This window comes from Passer domesticus, chromosome 7 (genome assembly GCF_036417665.1).
Source record: "Passer domesticus isolate bPasDom1 chromosome 7, bPasDom1.hap1, whole genome shotgun sequence".
Taxonomy (NCBI): domain Eukaryota; kingdom Metazoa; phylum Chordata; class Aves; order Passeriformes; family Passeridae; genus Passer; species Passer domesticus.
Genome location: NC_087480.1, coordinates 8,571,598 through 8,595,034, shown reverse-complemented (window position 1 = coordinate 8,595,034; position 23,437 = coordinate 8,571,598). Strand labels below are relative to the sequence as shown.

The window sequence follows — 23,437 nt, the reverse complement described above, 5'->3', positions numbered from 1 at the left end:
AGAAGTGCCAAAACATGCCTTTCTCCACAGCTTTGGCCTTTCAACCAGCCTTAGCCCAAGGCTGCATTTACTGCCCTGCCTAGGGTTAGGGTTACGCCCGTTCCGGTCCGCGCCAGGTGCCCGGTAATGCACCCACCCCTTCTCAGCCTTTTGCTGCCGCTCCATCCATCCCTCCCTTGGCTGCACCTTCCTCAGAGCCCCGCGCAGGGCCCGGCCGCCGCCCGTGTCCCGGCGCTGTGCCCCCCGCGCTGCGGGCGGTGCCCGGGGCGCTCCCGGGGCCGGGCCCGCAGGGCCGCGCCGCGCCCGCCAGGGGGCGCTGCCGCCGCTGCTGGCGCGGGGCGCGCGGGCGCACCTGGCGCGCGGGGCCCGCTCCGCGCCCGGGGCACGGCACGGACCGCACCGCACCGGACCGGACCGGACCGGACACGGCACGGACACGGCACGGACACCGGCCGGACCGCCCCGCCAAGGGGACACCCGCAGTCCGCCGGCATGGAGCCGTAGAAGGGAGCTCCCGTGGAGGTGAGTCCTGCGCGCGGCGCTTCTCGCGGCAGTTCCCTTTTTTATTAAAATAGAAGAAAAAGATAAAAGTCCCTCCGAAAAAGAAAAGTTCGTCCCTCCTGCCGCCGCGCGCGGGACGGGCCAGAGCTGCGGCTACTGCCTCATCCCTCCCGGGCTCCGGGGCGGGCGGAGGGAGCGCGGGGTCCCGCTGGAGCCGCGGCGCTGCCGGGGGCTCGGGCAGGGCCCGCCGCAGCTCCGCATCTCCGTCCCGGTGCCGCTGTCGCGGAGCGGATGCTCGGGGCCGGGTCCGTCCGTAGCGGCGCGGCCGCTCCACGCTCCCCGGACTGAGCCCTGCTGCTGTCGGAAGCCCCGGGAATGTTTTCTGTCACGAAGAGGGGGAATCTCGGTTGGTACCGAGGGTCTGTCAGCCTCTGGAACGCGTCGGGGGCTTCCTGGGAAAAGTGTTACTGCCGGGGATTTAAAATAAAAGCACTAGAGCCTTTCGGGATGATGCAGCGCGGTGGAGTCTGTTCAAGTGGTGCCGGTGCTTTGGAGGCTTGGCTGCTCTGAGTTACCGTGCTGGGTGTTGGACTTGAGACCTCTGCCTGCGAAAGTTCCGTGACAATAAAGCTGCCCTGGTTCCCTTCGGAGTCCGATGGAAATCTGCTGAAGAGCACCAAACATTTCTGAAGTGGCTTGGATTCAGTCGCTGTTTTCAGAGAGCCTGTCCTTGGACTGCTGTGTCTGCCAGGATTCAAAGAATCAAAAGTTTCTGGTGGAAAATGCTGTAAGCTGCGGTTTCTCAGAGTTGTAGTAAGGTTTGTGTACTTTTGGCAATTTCTGTGCCTGTTGGGTTAACGCTCAAACTTGGGTTTGTACCGTGAGGGGAAACCCATTGTGGCAGGAGCCAGCAGTTCGGGGTGCTCCTCGCAGTGTTTATAATGTCTGATATATACTCCCTGAGTTTTTACCCTGATTATTTAAAAAACAATAACATTTCTAGCGTCTGTGTAAGGTTTGTGGATGCTACAATATTACTGCCGGAGTGCAGGCAGATTTGATGTTTTCCAGGGGATGTTTAGCGGCGGGGGCAGGCGGGGTGAGCTGCCGCGGGCTCGGGAAGGGCTGCGGGAAGGGCAGTGCCACGGTGCCCTGCTGCTCTGTGAGTGTGCGTGGCTGTTGCATCCACACCCGAGACAGGCTCTCCGCCCTGAACGAAAAGAGGACGCTGATTCTCAGCAGGGTTAAACCTCTGCAGCCGCTTTCCGCGGTGTCCGTACGAGCAGGTGAACGCCTGCCCCGCTCCTGAGCAGCGCACGGAAGGAGCTTCCCTCCGGAGGCAGGAGCGGGCCAGCCCCGATGGGGACACGGTGTCCGAAAAGCTTCGCTCGTGCCAGACCCGAGGCAGGCGGTGAGCGTGGGGAGGGAGCTGAGAGCGAGACGAGCGCTGGCTTTGCGGAGAGTGGCTGCAGAGGAGACTGGGGCACGCGGGGATTTGGGGTTTTGGGCTCCCTAAGCCGGTAATGCATGAGAAGTGAGAGTTGTGGCAGGTCACCGAGGCACGGGCAGCGCCTCAGGGGCGAGCCCGTGCTTCATCAGGGGCTGTAAGTGGCGATGTGCAGGGTGCCTTCCTGAGAAATCACTGAGATGTTTCTCCGGGCACCGGAGACCTCTTGCCGCGGGAGCACGGGCTCGGGACCAGCTCCGTGCGGAGTGCCGGTGTTGCTAGGCAGCAGCTTGCACCTCCAGCGTGCTCCCGATCCCGGTCTGCGAGGGGAGACCTTCCTCTCCCGAACTAAAGCTTTCCAGCTGGTGACCAAGGGTAGAAAGCACATTTGCTGTGGGTGTGCGTGCACTTCTGGCTTGCTGCTGGGTATTGGGGAGGGGTGGTCAGCTGGGAAGGTTCAGGGTTGTTAGCTGACAGCAAGACTTCTTTACACTCACTCACTCACCTACTCGGGCTGCAGGCGAGCCCAGGAGACAGAGATGAATCTTTGAATGTTCCATTTGTAAAGCTTGAGACTTCTCTGCAGAGCACCTTTTTCCTTTCACAGTACCTGGAAGCTCATTGGAGGTTTGTCTTCAACTTGTGTGGTGATTGATGCTTTAGCAGTTGGATAGGAGGGGGTGGGAAAGGGGAGGAAGGAAGGCCAGGTGTGCCACATTAATGCACTTAGCCAGCATGAGTCAATTTTAGTGGATGCCACACAACTGCTGGAGCCTCCGTGCAGGAATGGCACTAGTCAGTGCTGTCTGAACTGCTCTGTGTCTCACAGAGCAAGGGAAAGCCTTTTAATTTTCAGAGCTGCCAGGCTGGTGGCTGCACTTTGAAGCAGTGCAGTAGCTGAAGCTGCTGGAAGCTAGCAGGGGTGGGACTGACCACTCTCCAAACAGAAGTCAGATCAAAAAGGAGCCTGAAAGGGTCAGGAGGGATTCATAGGCTGGTTGGTGCAGGTGAGTTCAGCAGAAGGGCTGATCTTGTGGCACAGATCACTTCTAATCAGGCAGGATGGTGGTGTGGGAGAAGGAAGCTTCCTGCTTTGATGGAGGCTGAAGGCTTGGGCCTCAGAAGAAGCTGGACTTGGCAGCCTTAAGCCTGCCAAGTGTGGAAGTGGAGGCAGGTAGGAGTAACTTGCTGGTCTCAGGATCTCGTGGGTGTTGTGCTGTGCCACTGTGGAGGGTTTAGGAGTGGGTTTGGAGCTTGGAGGGTTTAGGTGTGGGTTTGTCTGGAGGTGTCAGGCAGCTGCTGGGGGCAGCGTGTGTGTGAGCAGCCCAGCAGAGATGCAGATAGGCTGCTGGAGAGCCAGGAGGAGGGAATGGGGACAGCATGTGAGGCTTGTACTCCTTGGGATGCTCTGCCTGCTTGGAGAGGGCAGGAGCATCCAGGCTGTGTGGATGGGATGTTCCTGTAAGGGAATTTGGTTGGTTTGCATAGACAGAGTAATCTTTTCCATGACTGTTCTCAGCTGTTTCCTGGGGAGAGAAGAATACGTGCTACAGCAATCACTTAAAGCTATGGAGAACAGTGTCCTATGTGGCATTTGGAAGGGGGAGGCTGTTCAAAACTTTCTATGCCCTGGGTTGTGATGCCCTTGTGGGACCAGAGGTGGAGGAAAAGTTCCAAGGGGCTTGTGCAGCTAGTCATCCCTGCTGGCTGAGGTGGGAAATTGCCAGGGATGGCTGGGGCAGGTGCCTTGACCCGTGTGTCTGAGGGAAAAGGCTGAGAAGTTGTACTCACTGTGAGAAGTACAAATAAAGCATTTGTAGTGCATGGGCTTTTCCTGCTCTCTGAAACATTCCTGCTTCTCAAACTGAGGCTCAAGCTGAAAATATCAAGGGATGCTAAATTGTGAACAATTGTTAAACAGCCTTAAAGAGCTGTATGGGAAACTGTGTCTGCTCTTCATTTCTAAGCCTTCCTCAAACAATGAGAGTCTGAGCTATTTATCAGGAGCTCTTTTAGTGCTGGAAGGGAAAGCGAACATTTAAAGTGTATCACAAAATAAAGAGGCACTTTAAGAGGCAATTTGCTTTTCAGGATGTCCAACTAAAAATAAATCTTTCTTTAAACAGGCTTGAAAAGAAAACAGAGAGAAAAGATCTTGCCCTTGCTGAGAATAAGGAAAATCTTTTTGCTAGCTTTGATGGTGAGGGTTTCCTCTGGCATCTGGTACTAGATCCAGGTAAACCCTCTTGGAACTGGTGGAGAGCTGAGGGATGTGTTATATTCAGTTACAAAGCTGGTGAGAGAGAGAGACTGTGTGTTGGAAACTTCTGTAGGCATTTTGGCTAATCCTTTCCACCCTAAAAGCACTACAGAGAGTTCCTTCCACCTCCCTTTTCTTTGTTTTATGTAACAGTAAATTAAGAAGGATGTCTATTTGACAAAGCAATTTCAGGGCACATAAAATATGTATTTTACTCTTATTTTGGCTGAATCAGAACAAAACTCCATTGCTTTCAAGACTTCTATAAAATGTGTCAAAGGAACATCCTATAAGCAGTTTCTCATGGTTCTCAAATTCTGGGGGATGTTGTTTCTTTGCTTACTTAATTATATTCTTATTTTCACTCAGACAAATCTGGCAATGCATATGTGTAAAGTCCAGCCTCTGGTTATGTAAGGGGAAAAAAATTCCCCATCAAGAATCTGTTTATCACTTTAAGGAGCAGCGATGCTGCCGAGTTCAGTGAAAGCAACTTACCTCTGCTGACGGCAAAGTGCCATGTCTGGCTTCTCTGGGACTGTTTTCTAAGTGGAAAACTGTAGACGAGTGTTTTCTAAGGAGCCTGACAGCTGGGATGTCATCTTTTCCTGTTAATTCTGTCTTCTTTGAGCATTTTGTATTAGTTAGGAAAGCGTGTGGCCATGGATGAGATCAAGGAATGTATTTCTAAGCACATCACATGCAGAACTGTATTCTCACAGAGCCTGTTTCATTAACGTGCAGGAGTGAGTTTGGTCCAGATTTTCCATGAGCAGTGCAAATCTTGCTATTCTGTTCATATTGCAGAGCTGTGAGTGTGTGTAAGAGCAGGGATAATGTCAATACGGCTGACAGTCACAGCTGTAGTCTCTCTGCTGTGTGGTCATGGAAAGAGGCCTGTTTTAAAGGCTCTGTAAAAGCAGGGAACATTTCAGCATGCAGATGGCAGCCCAGTCTAAAATCTAGTTCTGTTTGTACTGAGCACCTCCGTATTGAGCCTTGAGGAGCACGAGGGGAACGAGAGAAGTGGTGGAGGGGGGGAAAGAGGAGGGATATGCTATCTTTCAGAATTGAGACCTCCCTTTGAACTGTCTCTCTCCATTTTTAATAGCTTTTCTGCAAAAGCTGCTTGGGGAGCAGGGTTAGGATGGGTATGAAAGAAGCAAAGCATCTAATCTTTTGGCTTAATAATGCCCTGGCGTCGGCAGCTGCGAATTGGACAGGCTTCCTTATTGATATAAGAGCAGAGAGCAGTGAGTGAAATTGGTGTGGGTGAGAATGGTCCCTTCTCATCTCTTTCAATATGAAATGTCTTCTACTTTTGTAGTTGAGGCTCTGTAGAGAGGACCTGTGATCGCTGGCAGGGCTGTCTGAAGCACTCAGGAGGAGACGGCCGTGACCTGAGCACTGGTGTTTGTTCTGGGTGTCAGCAGCTGAAGAGCTGGAGTCAAGTGCAGCCATGGTTTTTCTGGAATTTACAGGGTTTATCAGTGACTCTGAAGCCCAACAGCAACTTGGTTTTTTCACTCAAGAGCTCTGAATAGCAGGAGTCAGAGTCCTTTTTTTCCTGTGTGGGGCTTCTCCACAGCCCAGGGCAGCCTGGCTGGGCTGGGTCTGAGTAGTCTCTGAGCCTGTCTCAGCCCAGAAGAAATTTGCCATCCTGGGACAGTGCCCTGCAACCTTGTCAGCTGTGAGAAGCATGTGTGGCCACCCATGGCTGGGGCTCCTCTCTCCCCTCAGGTGGCTGTGGTTACTGCTGCTCCTCACTCTGCATTGGGAACTTTCTGCTGTAACTGCATCAGTTCTAGGACTTAGGCTGATTCAAAGTGATCTTAAAACCCCTCCCCTTTTCTCAGTGCTAGTGTACATGTTTAGCTTTCCAAGTGTAGATTGCCTTTGCATTTTCTTCTCTCCCCAGTGGGCTTTTCTGTAAGCTTTTAAGTACTTCTGCAAGGTGGTGAGAGGCTAAACCCCGCTCTGTAAACTTAAACTCTGGCTCTGAGAGTCTTTGCATTTCCTACAGTACTTCATGTTGCCTGAAGTACTGTATTGATTAAACCACAATCTGCAGGAGTAAATATATGTAGAATATTAATAGCTTCTACTCTAGGGGAAAAAAAGGCTGTAAATTAATTGATCCATTATGTTGACCTCATAAACCATGAGGGCTTGCAGTGCAGCTGTAATCCTCCTCCCACAACATGTATTTCACTTTGAATGTCTGTAAAAGGTCTGGACTACTCAAAAGCTGTGATACTGGACACACATCTCCATCTATCCTAGGATGTGTAGTTAGGATATTGCAATGTTGAGGCTGAACAATAATTCTCTCTGGAATCCAGGGTAGTGCTGAATCAGTACATCACTGATGGTGCAGCTGGCTATGAGGCTTAAAAAACAGTAGCTAACTTTCCCACTCCTTTGTCATTCTCATTGCTCCTTACAGTTTTCTGTGTTTCCAAGTGCAAGAGCTGTTGTCATGAGGGGTGAGTACGACTCAGAGATTTAAAATCTGGTTTGGAGATATAATGAACTGGAATTCTGTGTGAGTTGCTTAGGGAATAGAGGTCAGTGTGTGGTGTGAGCTGATAGAACTCCATCTGCTAATCAGTGCTCAGTAGTCCTAGTTCTTCTGGTTTACAAACCTGTTAAGATGGGCTGCTTGGGTTTTTATTGAATTGGCAGCAATTTAGATATGTGCATACATCATATGCTCATCACTCTCTGTAGTGTTTGATGGTATAGATATTGTCATCTTTATCTATATTCAGAGTATTTCAGGGGATTTTCCCGTTTCCTGTTTTTTTTTTTCTTTTTTTCCCCATAAATGAGCACTATTTTAGGCAGCTACTGGATCAGAAAATTCTTGTAAGAAAATGTTCTTGTGTTAATGCTTGCAGGGTTTTCTCTGCAGGGCAAGCCAGCAGTTTGCTAAGTGTTGAGTCTGACTGCCACTTTACCATAGCTAAAATCACTTCTACACTCTGCAGCCAGACCTGTTAAGGGGGAAGTTAATGGGATATTTGCCATCCACAGTATTTTTCTTTTGTGCTTGGCACTGAAGCCCATTTTTTTGTTTCTGTGTTACGCTATACGATTATTTTTGAAACTTTAAGATTCTGCACTTGGTGTCTTCTACAGTTCCATTTGGAAGATATTTAACCTTTTAGTGGAAGTATTAAAATCTTTTCAAACAAAACCTGTGTGTTAACATCAAAGGGTGTTTCTTCTCAAATAACTGGTAAGATTCTGAGTTTATGCCTTTCAAATCACAGAAGATCTGTGAGTTTTAGGTTTCTATTCCTTTATACCCAGACATTCAGCCTTTAGGGGAGTCATTACAGATAAGTATTATAACCTTGTCAGTATTTGGCTCTGGGTTCCCTTTGCTTTGTCAGGACAAGACCTTGCTTTTTCCTTGTTGTATTACTGTCATGCAGGTGATACACTGCTGAGCCAGTAATAATCCCAGACAGTTTAAATGTTGTCTCTTTGTTTCTGTTTACTTCCAGTTTGTGTAACACAAGCACTGTGTTGAGCAGGCACACCCTGTTTCCCTCATGTCTCAGTGTAAGAGACAAATTTTAGGAGAAAGTGCTCTGGAATGAGCATTTCCTCTAAAGAGAAAGGGCTTCAATATCTCCCTTTTCTTCTTCCAGTGAGAGAAATGGATACCAGGGGATGCAAGTGAAAAAAAGTAAAACTGTTTATTAACAAAGCAAGCTGCCTGGCTCATCTGTAAGATACAGCAGTCATTTCTGGGCATGAAGCAGATTATTAGGGAATAAAGTATCATCATAAAATAACCCTAGGACACCCCGTTTTAAATTTCTCTTTGAGTTTCAGCTGAACAAGGAGAATTAGGCAGATGTTAGGCAGGGGTTTAGTTAAGGACCTGAGTTCAGTGGAGAATTAAATCCTGCAAGACAAATGCTGAATGCACACTGCCTTGTAGAATTAATGCTCCTTGTGTATTTAGACAACTTAAGTGGCTGGTTATGATGGTGAAGATGCACAATGAGTTAGGCAAAATGAAATATTTTTTGATGCTCATTGAGCAGCAGTGCGAAGAACACTGCATGACCCATATCAAGTAGAGCTGAAGAGACGTTATTTGAGCAAGCATGCATCTCTGATCTTGAGTATTTTATCTCTGATCTTGAGTATTTTTTTTCTTTATGTTTGAGGTATCAACAAAAAGGAACTGGTGCCCATTGTGGATTGGTTCCAATCAGCACATTATATAGGCTGACAATCTTTTAGTAATAAACAGCTCAATGTGGTGTGTTGGCAAAAGAGAAGACCCGAGAGTGAGTTCATATTAAAATTTAAAACCTTAAAAAGTGGGCTGGGGAAATGGTTTGAAAAGAAATGAACAGGATTCACCATCTAGCCTACTGTAAAACAATGAAAGAATTACTGTTGCCATTTCATCCTTTGTGTGTGGGGTGAAAAGAGTAATTTATTTTTGTGATATATCTGAGCAACAAAACCTGACAATTGGAAATCACTAAAGAGGTGGGTCGCTGTTTTTAATGAGTGCCTTCTGCATCACAGCTTCTGTGGAGAAACCAGAACCTACAGAGCCTCGTGGTGTGTCAGCAAATCTCAGCCTGTGCACAGGAGTGTGCCTGAGTGCACATGCACTGCTTTTCCTTTCTTGTTTTCTTTCAAAAAGGAGCACTGCATGAACAAAGCTTGGGCTACAAATTAGAGCAAAGCTCAATTATATTTAAAGTGTGAACTTGGGAATCTTTGTGCTGGATTTTGTGCAAAATATTAATGCTGTGATTTTCTTTTCATTTCTAAGTGCCTTCTTCTAACCTTGTCCCTTGAAGTTCCTTTGAGTCCCAGAAGCCATACGAGCTGAAGGGTGCTGGAGAGACAGCAGGCAGTACATGAAGGAAACGGGAACACAGCAATTTCCCAGGCTCTGTTTCCTGAGGATTTGGGTGGAAGAAATAAATTTTTCAAAAGAGATGAAGTGTGTTAGGCAGGATATGGGAGTCAGGGTGTTTTTTGTTAGAAGAACAAAATCTGTGCTGCACTGCAGCCTGGTCCCCTTGTGTTTTGGGTGCCTGCAGGACACTGTGACAGTTGCCTGAAGTCAGGTCTGTAGCACAAATTGGTGAAGAGGGAAGGAGAGACCTTATTGGCAGTGCAGTGATGAAGAATTAAGTTATTACACCTTTCTGCTCCTACACTTCTCCTTCTGATAGCAGCAACCTCCCTTTACTTACCTGGCTGGTCACAGCAAGGCTTGGATCACTGACTTTTTCACCTCTGTCAATAATAATTTCATTCTGTGTCTCTCTTCCCTCCTCACAGTGATTTTAGGCAAGTTGGCTGTAATTGGTATTTCTATGTCCTTGTTGAGTAAGGTGTCTTCTGGGAATGGCATGAACTTGGTTCCCCTGTTATGAGGGCTATCCCATGGAGTATTAAATTCTTGCTACAGCTGTGTGGCCCTACTCACACCTGCTTGGAGTTTGCAGCATCAGAGTAAGTGGCTCCTCAGGAAAATGCTGCTCAGTGCCTGTGAGGGGAAAGTTTTGTCTAATGGCAAAATCAGCCCCTGCTTGCAGCGAGGTGGCATTGAACTCTGGCTGGTTTATTCTAGCTTGTGTTTCATCGAGGTGGCACAGTTTGTTCATGTTCTTCATCAGATCACAGGTATCCACTACACATTTATTCCCAGGAGCCTGGCACAGGGCTGCCTGACAGGTGAGTGAATGGTCCTGAGGACAAAGTTGAGACCAGTCCTGTTGGGAGACATGGTGAGAGTCTTGGCACACCCAGCTCCAGAAACCTCCTGAGCAAATTTAGAAACTTAGTCTTGAACTAATACAACCTTTCTTCTTCTGGCTGCTGGATGTTCTTCTGGGGGAAATACAGCTTGTTTTGTATCTTGTGTCCTTTGTTAAGCTGAATGTTTAAGAACAGTCATCTTGGGCAGGGCAGTTTGAACAGCCTGGTTGTCTGTAGCTGGCTGCTGACCCACTGGTCACTCTGGTGTGACTGATCCCACTGCTGGAGTCTTTGCCATGGTGGAGGTGACAGCTCAGACTCTGATGTGTATTTTCATGCCAGCCTCAGTGGAGTTGTGTCAGATGTGACAAGCTGAGGCTTTGGGCTTGATTATGAGTGACTGGGTGGTGCTGTGGTTTCCTGCCCTTTTGCTGCTCTATTTTCCTGATTTGTGGAGGTACAGAGACTGACTGCCTTGGTGAGGCCAGGGCTTCAAAAAGTACAACTCCTATCAATGCTGACAGAACCAAGAGTTTTCTGCTCTGCCTAGCATTAATATGGGTTGGCAGAACTTGCTTTGAATTTTTAAACGTATTTAATGCAGCCTAGCTTGTTTGGGGCGGAGGTGTACAGATCCACATGAAAAAAGGACCTAGGAATTCCATATTTCAGCTGTAATTACTGAGGGGGGAAAAGTGGAGAAACTAATTTGTAAAGCTATACTTGAAAATCATTCTAGCATAACATCATCATTGCAATTATCTGTCAAAAGATTTAGTTCAATTACTTTTTGTGAGCTCTCTTGTCAAGATGGCCTTACTGGTTTCAGGATTGTGTTACTCCAAGGAGAGGTCAAGGAAGAGTGAATGCTAATTCTGTCATTAACCACTGTCAGACAGCCTTTAGTGCTTATTTTTTCTTGAAAATGCCTTAGTATTGTTACTGTGAGGAATCAATAGACAAAAAGTGCCATAGAATTCAGAGAGGAAAAAAAAAATCCACTCCCTGTTTATAGATTGTAGTACAGTAAGGTGAGAGGAAGAGAACTTCAGTTTAAAGTGGTAATTTTGAAATAATTGAATAGCAGCACAATTCCTGTAGTGTAAAAGATTACACAGGGTTACTTACATTTTCTTCACACAACGATAGGCCAGTAATAAAATTACAAGGGAGGAATATTTGATGTAATAAACTCAAATTAAACTGAATAAGCGTCAGTGAACAGCAGGACATTGCAACCTCTCGCTGCTTGGTCATGTTGGGTGAATGTTCAGAGCTGGAGGGGCCTGGGCTCCTCCTGGGGCTGAGGGTTTGGGAGCTCTGAGTGAGCTGGGTGGGCAGAGGTGTTACAGCATTTATGGGAGGATTCCATTTCACTGGCATCAGTTTTGACTGCTAGTGCTGATAGTTGTGTGCATTTCTGTTTAATTGAAACTGCTCTAAAATGTGTGCTGAATCTTTTGGTGCAAATAATAACTTCACAGTAATTTAGATGGCTGCCAACTTTATCTGATGATAAGGGTCCTGATCTAAAGTCTGTATCTTATATGGAGATTAATTCCTGGAGTGTCAGGCCACTTAAAGGCCCATGACTTCAAGCTAAGCATAGACTTAAGGACTCTAGCTTATAATTAAGCATTTTTCTTTGAGAGAGATAGGCTTTGATGAATTCAGATTTGTTCTACCTGTTTTTAAGTGCAGAGAAGGAGCCTAGGTTTGCTTTTCCTATCTTTTTTTCTAGTGGCCTGGTACTTGTAAATGAAAATAGAATTAGCTCCAGCAATTATATAAAATTAAAAATAAAATTCTAAACTCGATTTTCCCTGTTTCTTTTTTAATGTACATAACAAAAGTAAGTAGTAAACTTCACAGGTGAGACTCCTGAGACCTACATTCATTGATTTCTGAGTTTTGTTCACTTTTCTTTACCTCATTGTATAGGAGAAGTTTCTGGAAGAGCATTAATTGTAGGCATCGTAGGAGCTTTTACAGTGCCACCAGTGGGAAAGTAAGCTTGCTAAGAGAGATTGTATGAATGACCTATTCTTTTTCTGAATAATAAGATTTTTTAAGTGTGTGGCCTGTTTGAGACAAAGCTAATTACGACCATCAGGGTTTCCCCATAACATACAAAAATAACATACAAAATAACACAAAAATCTGCCAGATTAGACCCATACTACTTCAAATAAACTGTTACATCTTGTGATTTTTCCTTTGAGAGCAAAATGGTATTTTTGAGGTGTCATTTAAGAAAACCCAACCCTTTTTTGCAATAGTAAGAGGTAAATCGTTTATACATGGTTACTTTGAACTGCTGTGTTTTCCCACTCCTGCCTAAACATAAACTGAGAAGTTGTTACATTAAGCCATTGCCCTGTTGTGGTTCTTTGAGAAATGTTTAACTGTAGCTGCTGCTTTGTTGCAGTGAAAAGCTGTGATTCAGACTTTGTACTATGTTTGCATTTCAGCTGCCACAGAAAGTGAAAAATGAAGCCTCTTGTTTTCTTGGTTCTTGTGATCTGTACTGTAGTCAGCATGAATTTGAAGCTTGTGTCAAAGAGAAATTCTGGTAAGTCACAGAAAATTATTTTTACTTTTGGATCTGGACCTCATGTTCATGCAATCAAGCATTTTAGATGGCTGCATTTTGTTTTGCATATATACTGCTTGTTCTGTTCTGCCAAAAAAAAGTCATAACTGGTGTGGTTTGCTTAGTAAATGAAAGCTGTTTGAAAGTGTCCTTATGTTTTCTTTTGTTAAAAAAATTAAAAAAGAAAATGTTGATTGGGTTGAAACCTCAACCAGAGGTATTACAAAGGTAATAATGTCTTTGGCATTGTGGCATTGTTCTAACATCCAGTGTTTTACTCATGCTGAGGGATTTTCTTAACTGTGGATGTGATCTGTGATGAGTTTAAGGTCTGGATGATTTTTTGTATGTTGAAATGCCATTTTTGGAAATGTCATGCTGGCTTGATATGTGATCATATAACGGGTTAACTGGGAAGAGCTCTCCTGAGTAGATAATCTCTGATTATTCTGTCAGTAAAAGAGAGTAGGAGTTGGTTCATGTTTACATCTGATTTTGAAGCCTTCTAGTAGTAAGAGAACTCTTCAAAGAAGCGTTAGAATCTCTCCTTCCAGGGTAGACAGCTCCTCTGGATAATGGTCATCTGAGCCTGGGGTGATGTCTACTCCATGCAGCTTTGCCCTCTCAAAGGAGTGACTTTGGGAGACTGTTTGTATTTCTCAAGTGTGCTGTGAGCTCAGAAGGCACTGGGCACACCAGTGGGTCAGCACAGGGTGTCAGTCTGCTGCAGCCTGGGCTGTGTGTGAGGGTAAATGTTGCACTTTGAAACTTCTGATGGCATGTTGTTTTCCCACACTGTTTGTGCGCTGTACTTACCTGTGTGGGGGCTTCCACTGATCCTGCTGGCCTCAAGGTCTTCAGTCTTTTCAGCACTGCAGGCACAAACAGAAATTCTGGCTTCAGTTGGTGTGGCTTGTGTTAATTTCTGCATGTCTTGGGAACAGAAGAGAAAATTACTGGGCTGTCTATTAAAAAGAATTGCATGTCACATCCCAGGCTGGGAAATGTTACTCTGGGAAGTGCCAGATGCTGGGCTCAGTTCTTTCTGCTGGGATGGAAAGTGTAAATAGAGGTTGCTGAACTGAGCCAGCCTCTAGCCTTTTGTTGTGGTTATTGTGCCCAGAGCCTAGTTTGTGCTGTGAGAGCAGTCATGGATATTTGTGGGGGGAAAGACTATAAGAAAATAGTGCAGAAAGCAATCTCACCCCTAAGGAGCTGCAGCTGGCCAATTACCAAAGACTAGGAACAGGCCACAGTCATGACCAGTGAGAAGAAGAATGCTATAAAAGAGTGGGTTGGCTGGTTGAGAGGGAACTGGAGTCAGCTGGCTGCTTTGTGAGGAGGAAAGAGTAAGTGCTCTGAGGAGCTGCCCATGAGAAAACACCAAGAAGGTGTGAAACTTTTGTGATAAGGAAACAACAGTGTGGAACTTTTACAATAAGACGACAACAGATATTAGGGTTTGGCTACAGTGCAGTCTTGGTCTGAACTCTGCTAAGGGTGATGGTATTCCTGCTCTTCAAAACTGCTGTCACTGGCCTAGATAGAAACCCTCTGTGAGATTCACAATCAGTGTGAACCTGAACAGCCTCTGTTCTCTGATGCCAGGCAACAACACCTGGCTGCAAGAAAGGGTCCCTGCAATTCCTTTGCCAGGAGCACACAACTGTAGAAGTGGCATGCTGGTGGCTGTGGCATTGTTCAGCTGGTACTTTACCTTTAATTAGATTTACATTTTTAAAATCTGCTTTCTTTGCAGAACTTTGACTCTTGTGGTTATAGCAGCTGTTGGCAGTGTCAATTTAGGTTCAGTACTGGTGGGAAAAATGCTTTAATATGTTAGACTGCCTCTTGCTAAATATATCCCACTAGTGAATAGGTGGTTCTTTCTCATTTCATTTGATTGTGCCAGTATGTGTTGAGAATAAGATGAAGAGGAAAAAATGTACATAAAGTAAAATTATAGTTTCTTTGCAAGTACATAATCATGTAGTTGGCTTTCACCTTGAGTACTCATTCTGGTTGCTGCATGGACCAAACTATTGATTTTTTTCTTTTTCCACTACATTAAAATATTTTTCTGTTCCTTAGGTGTCAGCACTTGGAGTAAAACTAATAATTTTACTCCTTTTCTGAGAGGTCTTTACATTTGAAGAACTTGTTTGATTGCTTGGGGCTTCACTAAATGTTATATGTTGTGAAGAGAGATGTTCCAGCCACTTCTGAACTTTAACTGTTGGTATAGTTTTAGTGGAAGATCGGGGACAGTGAGTGGATGCAGACAGGCAAATGCACAAAGAAACAATGTCAGGATATTTTCCATAGGGTGACAGTAGCTCTAACAGGCTGGTACTGGAGTTCAGAGTGGTTTTTTGTTGTTTTTTTTTTTTTTTTTTTTTTTTTTTTACTACACTGATGTCTTGATGAAGGAGAGTGGAAAGGGGAAATTAATGCAATGGTTATTTGTGGGCAGCTGCTCTGCAGTGTACACTGGAAGCAGGAATAGTGTTTTAGCCGTAGATTAGAGCTGAGGTGGGGGAGTGGATGAAGGGCCCAAAGGATGCTCTGTGGGCAGGATCTCTGCAGCAGGGTCTGGATGGGTGTTGTAGTCTTGGGTCTTGCTGGCTGTTGGTGTGGGGATGTCTGTGCTTGGTGAGCATCCTTAAAAGGGGAAGGGAAATTGTGCAGTTATGTAGAGCAGTGTGAAATAGTGCATGGAAGGTGCTGACACTGATGAAAAAGACAGATTTGGGCTACTAGAACAATAAACCAGCAAAATTGGTGTCTTTGCTGACTTATGTAGACTGGCATTTTTTCTAAGCAATGTACAGAATTATTGCATGAATGGCCAGAATTGTGATTAGTGTCAAGTACAAGAGCAATTATGGAGTTGACTGGCATGTGTGTAATATCACATAATGGAATGTATCTTGTTTAAGTGGTAGGGAGGACTTAAAGAGAGCTGACTTGAAGAGGAGCAAAGAAAAGGTGAGGTATTGTTGTCAGGTAATACAAAGGCATCACTCAACCAAGGCAGTCAAGAGTGGGTTAGAATGTTCAGAAGGTGAAACTGGAATTGCCTTAAAGAGAGGAAAGGTTTGGCTAGGAAAGCATCTTCAGAGGCTGGTGCAGAAATTCTCCTTCAAAGTCCAGGAATGGAAACCCAAGGGGAGAAAGCTGAGGATGAGAGCTCCAGACAGCAAGTGCAGGCAGTAACAGAGGCTGGACAGGCAAGAGTCATTAAGGAGAGGTAAGGAGTGGAAGATCTAAGATGTTAAACAGAAGGTGATGAAATGGTGCTCCAGCTGCAAGCATAGAACTGTAGTTTGCTGAAGAAACAGTCCTCTTGGAAGGGAATAGAAAAACAGAACAGAAAGATTTTTCTCATGTCCTTTACTTCCCCTTTGTTACAGATTTAGGAGTCCATATTTCCTATTTGGAAAAGAGAAGCAGGGATGCATATGAAGACTGCAAATAGATTTAGAGTATACTGCAACACCGCAAAAATGACACAGAAACTTGTAGCAAGACAAATTTGGCTGCTTCTCACTTGAGATGTGGTGCCAAAATAATTTAAATGGGTGAGCTAATTTAATTATGCTCATCAGATTCTTCTTTGGAGGCAGCAACTTCCCAATGCTCCAGAAGAAATCTGTCATGTCTACAGAGTAACGATTGCTGTTTGTGGTGGGAACAGAATAGTTTGCCTCAAGCGTCTGTGTGAGTGTAATATTGACTTAAGTTTCACAGGCATTTCTTAATATTAAGAAGCATTTTTGAAAACTGCAGGTTGTCCTTTTTGCCTGCTTTAAGAAGTAAAACTGAGCAAACAGCAAATGTGGGGACTGCAGCTTTAGCAATATCCTAGGAAAGGTATTTTACAGGTGGAGGTTATACAAATGAATTGAGGATGTGGGAGTTGCTAGGTTCCCAGCTGATAGGTGATTTCGCTTTAATCGGATTAAGCGACTTCTTTTCCCAAAGCCTTTGTATATACAGTGCTTTGAGTAATCATAGTAGGGAATATAATACCAATTTAAAATCATTGCATTTTTTAAGCAAAAGATTTTTCAGATTATAGATTCTATTTGACTTGCTAGACATAATTCCATTAGTGAATAATTGATGACATTTATTGTTGCTATATTATTTGCTGAGCTGAAATGAAAGCATGCTGGAGCTCTGGAGGGCATGTCAGCCTTGTGCGGAGGAGCAGGGCCAGACATCCCCGAGGTTTCTGTGAGGCTGCTGCAGCTTAACACAGGAGGAGCCTTTCTGCAGGTTAACACAGCTTAATTGGCTCAGGTTTGGCACAGGGCAGCAATGGGGAGCAAAGACGCATGGACCTCCTTCTTGCAATAGTTTATTACAACAAGCCAGGCCTTTTTATGCTCTAAACTAAACCAAAACAAGCAGGCACTGGCTGCGTGCCACCACGGTGTCCCTGTTCAGTGCCCCTCTGCCCAAGCAGCTTTGTCACCTCGCGGTGTCTGCGCGTCTCGCCAGCCGCTGCCTCGCTCACAGGGTGAGCACACCCCAGCTGTACAACCTGTCCTCTGTTACACAGCCCACCTTTCACCCCACTGCAGCTGAACCTTCCCCAGAGTGCTTTCTGGTGAGCAAGGGGGAACTGAAGTCAACAGGATTTCTTATGTCCCACAGCATAGGTATGTCCCCCAAGCCACAGTCATGTCTTCTCTCCTCTGTCAGATGGATTTGCTGTCAGATTCCATCCTTCTCCTGCTTTTCTTGGGACCATCCAAAAGGCATTTATCCCATAGGAGCAGGTGTATCTCTGATCCTGCACCCACCTTGTCACCCTCTATCTGCATCTATCACCATTGGCTTGGGAGAGAGAGGGCTTGACTTGGCACTGGGCCTGACTCTGTATGGACACAGCTAAATTGTCTTAAATTCTCATTGATATTGCAGTGCCTTTGAACACATTAATTTAAAACCTATTGGCTTGATGTTTTGTGCCTTTTAGATGTCATGCAGCTGACTTACTCTGGTCTGCTATAGATGTTTCAGACCTTCACTTTCCTGCAGTTGTCACTGCTTGTGCCTGTGATTTCTGCCTGCTCCCTTCTGTGAAGATCAATCTTCCTGTGTTGCCTGACCACTTTGCCCACAGAAACTGTGGCTTTACACAGAAGTGGAGGTGTTTGTACTTGAGAGATAACTCATGGATTTGTGCCTGGAGTGGGATATTCTAGATGAGCCTAACTCTGAAGTCCACTGCTCCTGCTGGAGTGGGCCTGAGGAGCTGCTGGATGCGTGCTCACGCTTGCCCTTTGCTTTAGTTTGCAGTTGCATCTGCCTGAAGAGCTGACTTCTGACCCTGATGTAAAATTCATGGCCACGAGCCCTCCCGTGTCTGTGATATGAGGGATGCAAAAGAGGCTTTTGACTTTTGCTGCCTGCAAATTCTGTGCAGACAGAGGAGACGGGAGCTTGGCAGTGCTCATCAGTGCATGCTGATCTCTTACTTTTCCCAGAAGATGTTAAGTTATTCACAGCTCCAGCAAACAAAGTCAGAATCACTGCTGTTCTAAGCTGTCATCGGTGCAGGAAAGTGCAGCCTCTCCTGCATCAGCTGTGTCTGCTCACGGGTCCATGGCTGCTCTCCATCTGTTCTCTTTGGAGCAGTGGGAAGCAAGGAGCCGGCTCCTGTGCTCAGTCAGGTCTTGGGGGGTACCAGCTAGTCAGCTCTGAACCTCTGGCTGCCCCTCATTGCAGGGGTCTCAGCCTGAGCTTCCTCTCCTCTAGACAGAAAATGGCATTGCAGCTGGACAGACATGTCTGGAAGACAGCTGGCAGCATTTATAGTCTGTGTGCAGGTGGGGAGGAAGGGACATGTACACAGAAGAACAAGAAGGGAGATAAATAATCTGCTAGAAGTTGGGTTTTTTTTAGTGACCTCAACTTGACAAAGTTTAAATTTTGAACTTAGTTAAGCACTCAAATTTTTAGCTATTGCACACATTTAAAATGAGTTCATATATAATTTAAGCAATTAAAATATTGAGCTGTTACTTAAATATTAAAGCAAGATTCCTTCCCAAAAGGGAAACCTTTTGTATTAGAATAAAAGAAATGAACACAGTTAAATTGTTTTAAGCTGAAGTAAATCACAAAGGGAAAGTCTGGAGTTGCCATATTACTTTCTTATGTTTTAAAGTACAGTATTTTGGGTGTCACTCTTGAATGTGTCTGGGGGATGTGCTGGTGTTTAGACCCCCAGTAACCATGTGCACAGTTCAAATGTTTGTTAGGGCTGTGTAGCAGAGGCCTTGAAACATTATTGTAGTATTATTTTTCCATGTTCTAGTTGTACTCTATTACCTGAGCAGGGTTCTTTAAAAGTTTCATGGGACTCTTTGATGTTTTCAGTAAACATCTGCTATCATGGTATTTCATATGAGTGTTATTTGTCTCTAATGATTGTTTCATAGTTATTCCCATTTTACAGATGGCATAAAATCAGCAAGAGAGAAAACTGTATTAAGGTTGCCCAGCACACTGAAAGTGATGCAGGGAATAACACGTAAATTAAATGTTTCCCTCTGTTTTGTTGTGTTACTAATGCCTCGGGCAAGAACAAGGAAAGCAGTCCTGTCTTCTAAAAAAATTTTGAAGTTAAATAAGCATGTGCATAAAATGTGCTTCTATGTCCTTGGATGCATGGGATAGAAAAAAGCTTCTTTAATTTCTGTTATTTTTCAGTAGTAGATAGAAAAATGTGTCATCTAGAAATGGAAGAGGAAAAGAAGGAGAAATATTTGGTTATGCCAGGTTTTGTGCACTAGTGTTAGCCTTAGAGCTTTTGCTTAGAATATTACAGGACAATAGGTGTATACTGTTGTCTGTCCTTCCAGTGAGGAGTGGGGGCACAAGAAGAGGAAGAACCACTTAACACTGTAAAATGGCACATGGAATACCTGAGGAACCTCAAGCCCAGGAGGTGCCAGTCATGTCTCTTGGATAACCAAGTTTATAGAGCTCAGTGTATATTTGCTGCTCTGCCTAAAGAACGTTTGCTGCTCCTGAGCTGCTGGGACTCTGCAGGCTCAGCTGCACTCGAGCCTCTCTGGGCTCCATCTGTGCTCTCCAAGTAGCTGCCCTTAGATTTCCAGCAGTACCAGGAGCTGCAGTTCTGTCCTCAGATGAGTGAGTAGCCTAAAACACCTTTGTCCAAGGACACCTCAGTGTATAGTCTAACCAGATGTTCATGTTTATTTAAGGAAATGAAGGTCCTTTCATCACACTGTACAAATACACATTAAATTTGAGGGCAAAGTTGTTTCACAGATTTTTTAAGATTTTATTTATTTTTTAATATTTGAGATTTACTTTTCTGGTATGTTGAAGATAGAATTGACTCATTATTTGTGAAGACTGATGTTAATATAGCAGACTAGTTTTTTCACAAGACAGCAGGAGTTGTGTGTTCTTGAATTTAAGCATTTTGGTTTTATTTCACTGGCACTCTTGATGCACTCTGTGATCCTTATTTGGATCAATGTGCAGAGCCACTTCGTGCACCCTTGTGCTGTCTTACATGTTCAGAAAAATATATGTATGGGTGGGCTTGGAAGGAGAGGTGTAGTGTGAGATATACAATCATTGATGTCCTTGAGTTATTGATAAAATGCAGAAATACAATCCCATTCTACGGAATAGAGCTCATCAGAATTTCTTTTCCAGTGACACAATTTCATTTTGAACAATAAATTCCCTGAGACTGTTACATTTAATAATCAATGGAAAAGTGCTGGAACATGCATCAAAGGCAGGGTTGTTCCCAGGCTCTGTACCCCTGGAGCTGAGCACAGCACGTCTGTCATCCTCCAGGTGGGTGCCAGGAGGAGCTGGAAGATGAACACAGAGTGGTCAGGTCTCCACTCTTTGTAGGATTCCCTGAAGCATTTACCTGTGTCAGATCCCTCAGGTTTACTGCAGAGGAGGTTTGAAAACTGAGACAATGGGAGCACTTTAGTGGAGCCAGTGATCCTGAAGCTTCCTTGGCTTCCTGCTGGGGGTGGCTCTGTGGCATCAGCCCTGCTCTCTGGCAGCCTCCCTGGTAAAGAACCTCCCTAGGACCTGCTTCTTCCCCTGTTGTTGCAGGCTCCTATTGCAGAGTGTGTTTTGCTGAGAAAATCAACTAACTTTCAGGTGTTTCTTAAACGCTTGTTTTGGTACTTGTGGTTTAGAAAAGGTTTGAAACTTAACCCAATAAAGTAATTATTAAGAATTGGAGCTCTTAAATGTTATTTGTTTTTGTTGTGACCTTGAAAATCTTGTCCTATTATATAAAGGCAGAGAGGTGTGAATAATGGTGTGTGCTTAGACATAAGGAAGGAAATTAAGATGTGTATCACTGGTGACACATTGGATATAGTATTTCCATTCAAAATGACATCTGTAATTTTAGGGAAATTGGGGACTACAGTGGAAATGTGCTTAGGAGTGGAGTGTTTCAGCTTTATTGGAGCAGATTGAAAGCTGAAGCTTTTTGGCTGACTTCTGATATAGGTCAACATAATTCCTATTTGCTGTGACTTTACATCATATTGTTTACAGCATTATGATTTTTTCATCTGCATTGGATGATTAAATTTGCTCTTTACCACTCAATGTTTATTGCAAAGGGTTTTGTTCCAACTGTGCAACATACTTTTGACTTACTGCATGAGAGATAAAACCTAAATCCAGTGACCTGGGATGCCTGTCTGCAACGGTTGTGGACTTTACACAGGGAGACAGCTCTCTTGATGAAGAGAGGTTCATTATTAAATCCCATTTTAGCAGAGTTTACAAATGAACTGTTCCATTTTCTGTCCTTCATGAAGAGCTGTAATTGATGGTTTTCTCTGAAGGATACAGATCCCATGTGAACAGTTGCTTATTCAGAATTCTGTTGTATGAAGTCACTTGCAGAATGTGTCACCAACTTGTTTCATGTTGTAGTGAGGAAGACTCCTGATGAGCTGTAGTAATTAATTGTCTTATGGAAATATATCCTTTTTTTTTTATCTCTCAGAAGTGAAATGCTGGGTAACTTGGTCATGAGAACTTAGGTAATACAAATTCCACAACATGATTGTAGAATGGTTGGTAATGTCACACACAGTTGAAATGTTCCATTAAGTCTCTTGTTGGTGTGTAAATATGATCATCCTCAAGAAAGGGAAGTGGTTTGTTTTTGCTGGGGGCTGCTGGGTAAAGCTGTCCTCTTGAGTATTTTCACAGCTGCAATTGGCATGTTTTTCAGGTTTATGCAAGGCAAGTGCATCCTTTCCTGCACAGAGGGTTGCCCTTTTAGAATGATAATGCGTAATATACTTATAAAAATCAGATCTTGTTTAATAGTTTTATTCTGCACATGAAAGTTGTGCATTATCAGTGTAGTTACTTAGATAATTTAATGCTCCTTCCATGCTTTACTATGGTGCTTTCCAACAGGGAGCTGTAAAAGGTAATTTTGGTCTCCTTAAACTTTGTATAGGTTATTAAGAAATATTTTCTTAATGGCAGAAGAGGGAATTCTATATTTGCATAATCTAAAAGCCCCTTAAGACCCACCTTTTAAAATCACATCAAACAGATAAGGGAGGAGATGGGAGCAGTCAGTCATCTTGTTAAGTGTGCAGGGGTTTGTGGGCATCAGCATCCCTGGTGGTGATCCCCAGCTGTGGAGCTGTGGGGTGTTTGGTGGCACTCAGTGTCAGGTGTTTCCAGGTGAGAGGGAATAAAACCATCACTGTCCTGTGTGAGCATGGCACTGGCTCTTCCAGTCTGTCCTGTGAGATGTCATTAAGGTATTTTAGTGCCTCAAACGCTTTAGGGGAAGGGAGGTGGCTGAGCTGTCCCTTTTCAAGGTCCTGTTCCCTAGCTCACCTGCTCAGGGTGGTCTCAGCAGGTTCTTCTCCAGCTTCTGTCCCATACACGAGGTTTGGGATCTGCTCTAGGGAGCTGGACCGGGCTCTGTCATGTTCCATGTTCCTCTCTTTTATTTTCTTCTTTGAGAAACTTTCTTTAGAGTAGGATATGCTGTAATATGCCAGGAGAATTAACCAGAGGAAGCATCTATGTAAAGTGAGAGAGGAGCTCATTAATTGCCTAAAAATTAGGCAGTTTCCATCTGAGTAATTGGTGTTGGCTGGCTGGCCAGCCTTCCACAGTCTAAGAAGTAGCTCATTAGTAGAATACACACAGATGGTACTGTGCTCTGAGGTACTTAAAATACACAGGCAGAGAGCTGTGTTAATAAGGCAAACCTGTCCTTAGCCTCTGTGACTGAGTTTGCTGCAAGCAGCAGAGGGAATGGTGTCATTTGGTAAATATTATTAGGCAAATGCATTTACATAAATTTATTTAGTTTTCACTTTTTTTTCACTGCAGATAACAGATTATGATAAATACTTAGAGTAATTTACTGTTTCTAGAAAAATTCTATTGCAATAATAGACTTAGCATAACTGCTTCATTTCTTCAGTAGCTGATTTACCCATATAATTGCCTAGAGGGTGAGATATATCCAGAGCCCAATTTTTATTTTGAATATATCTATATTTTTTGCTCTCTGTTCTTTCTGTGTGCAGGTTGTTAACAGTTAATTCAAAGTAAGACTTTTTCTAAAGTTGAGTCCCCTCTACAAATGTTAATGGATAACAAATAAGGAACTGCCCACCCGGGAAGATGGTAAATGCAGGGCCTGGAGGAGGCTCTGACACTGCTGGGGGGTGAGCAGGGGCACTGTGACCTCCCAAATTCACTGCCTGTGCCCCTGGGGCTGCACAGCCCTGGGCAGGGGACAGCCCTGCTTCCCCTCACTTCAAAGCTGTGGGCAAACCCAGAGGTGATAATAATCATGGATTAATTTTCA

At 44.6% G+C, this 23,437-nt stretch overlaps 1 protein-coding gene across 2 annotated transcripts in view; it reads left to right on the top strand.

Annotated features, from left to right (window-relative positions):
- Nucleotides 1-484: 484 nt before the first annotated feature.
- The window catches only part of IL1RAPL2 (interleukin 1 receptor accessory protein like 2), a 339,644-nt gene continuing 316,691 nt past the window's right edge, over nt 485-23,437 (top strand). Inside the window, exons 1-2 of one of the 2 annotated variants that reach the window (XM_064426722.1) lie at nt 485-522; nt 12,428-12,528. In XM_064426722.1, coding sequence (XP_064282792.1) covers nt 12,447-12,528 — 82 coding nt within the window. In that variant the 5' untranslated portion in view covers nt 485-522; nt 12,428-12,446. Of the gene's footprint in view, nt 523-12,427; nt 12,529-23,437 lie in introns of those variants that run through there. The other variant, XM_064426721.1, reaches the window with a different exon arrangement.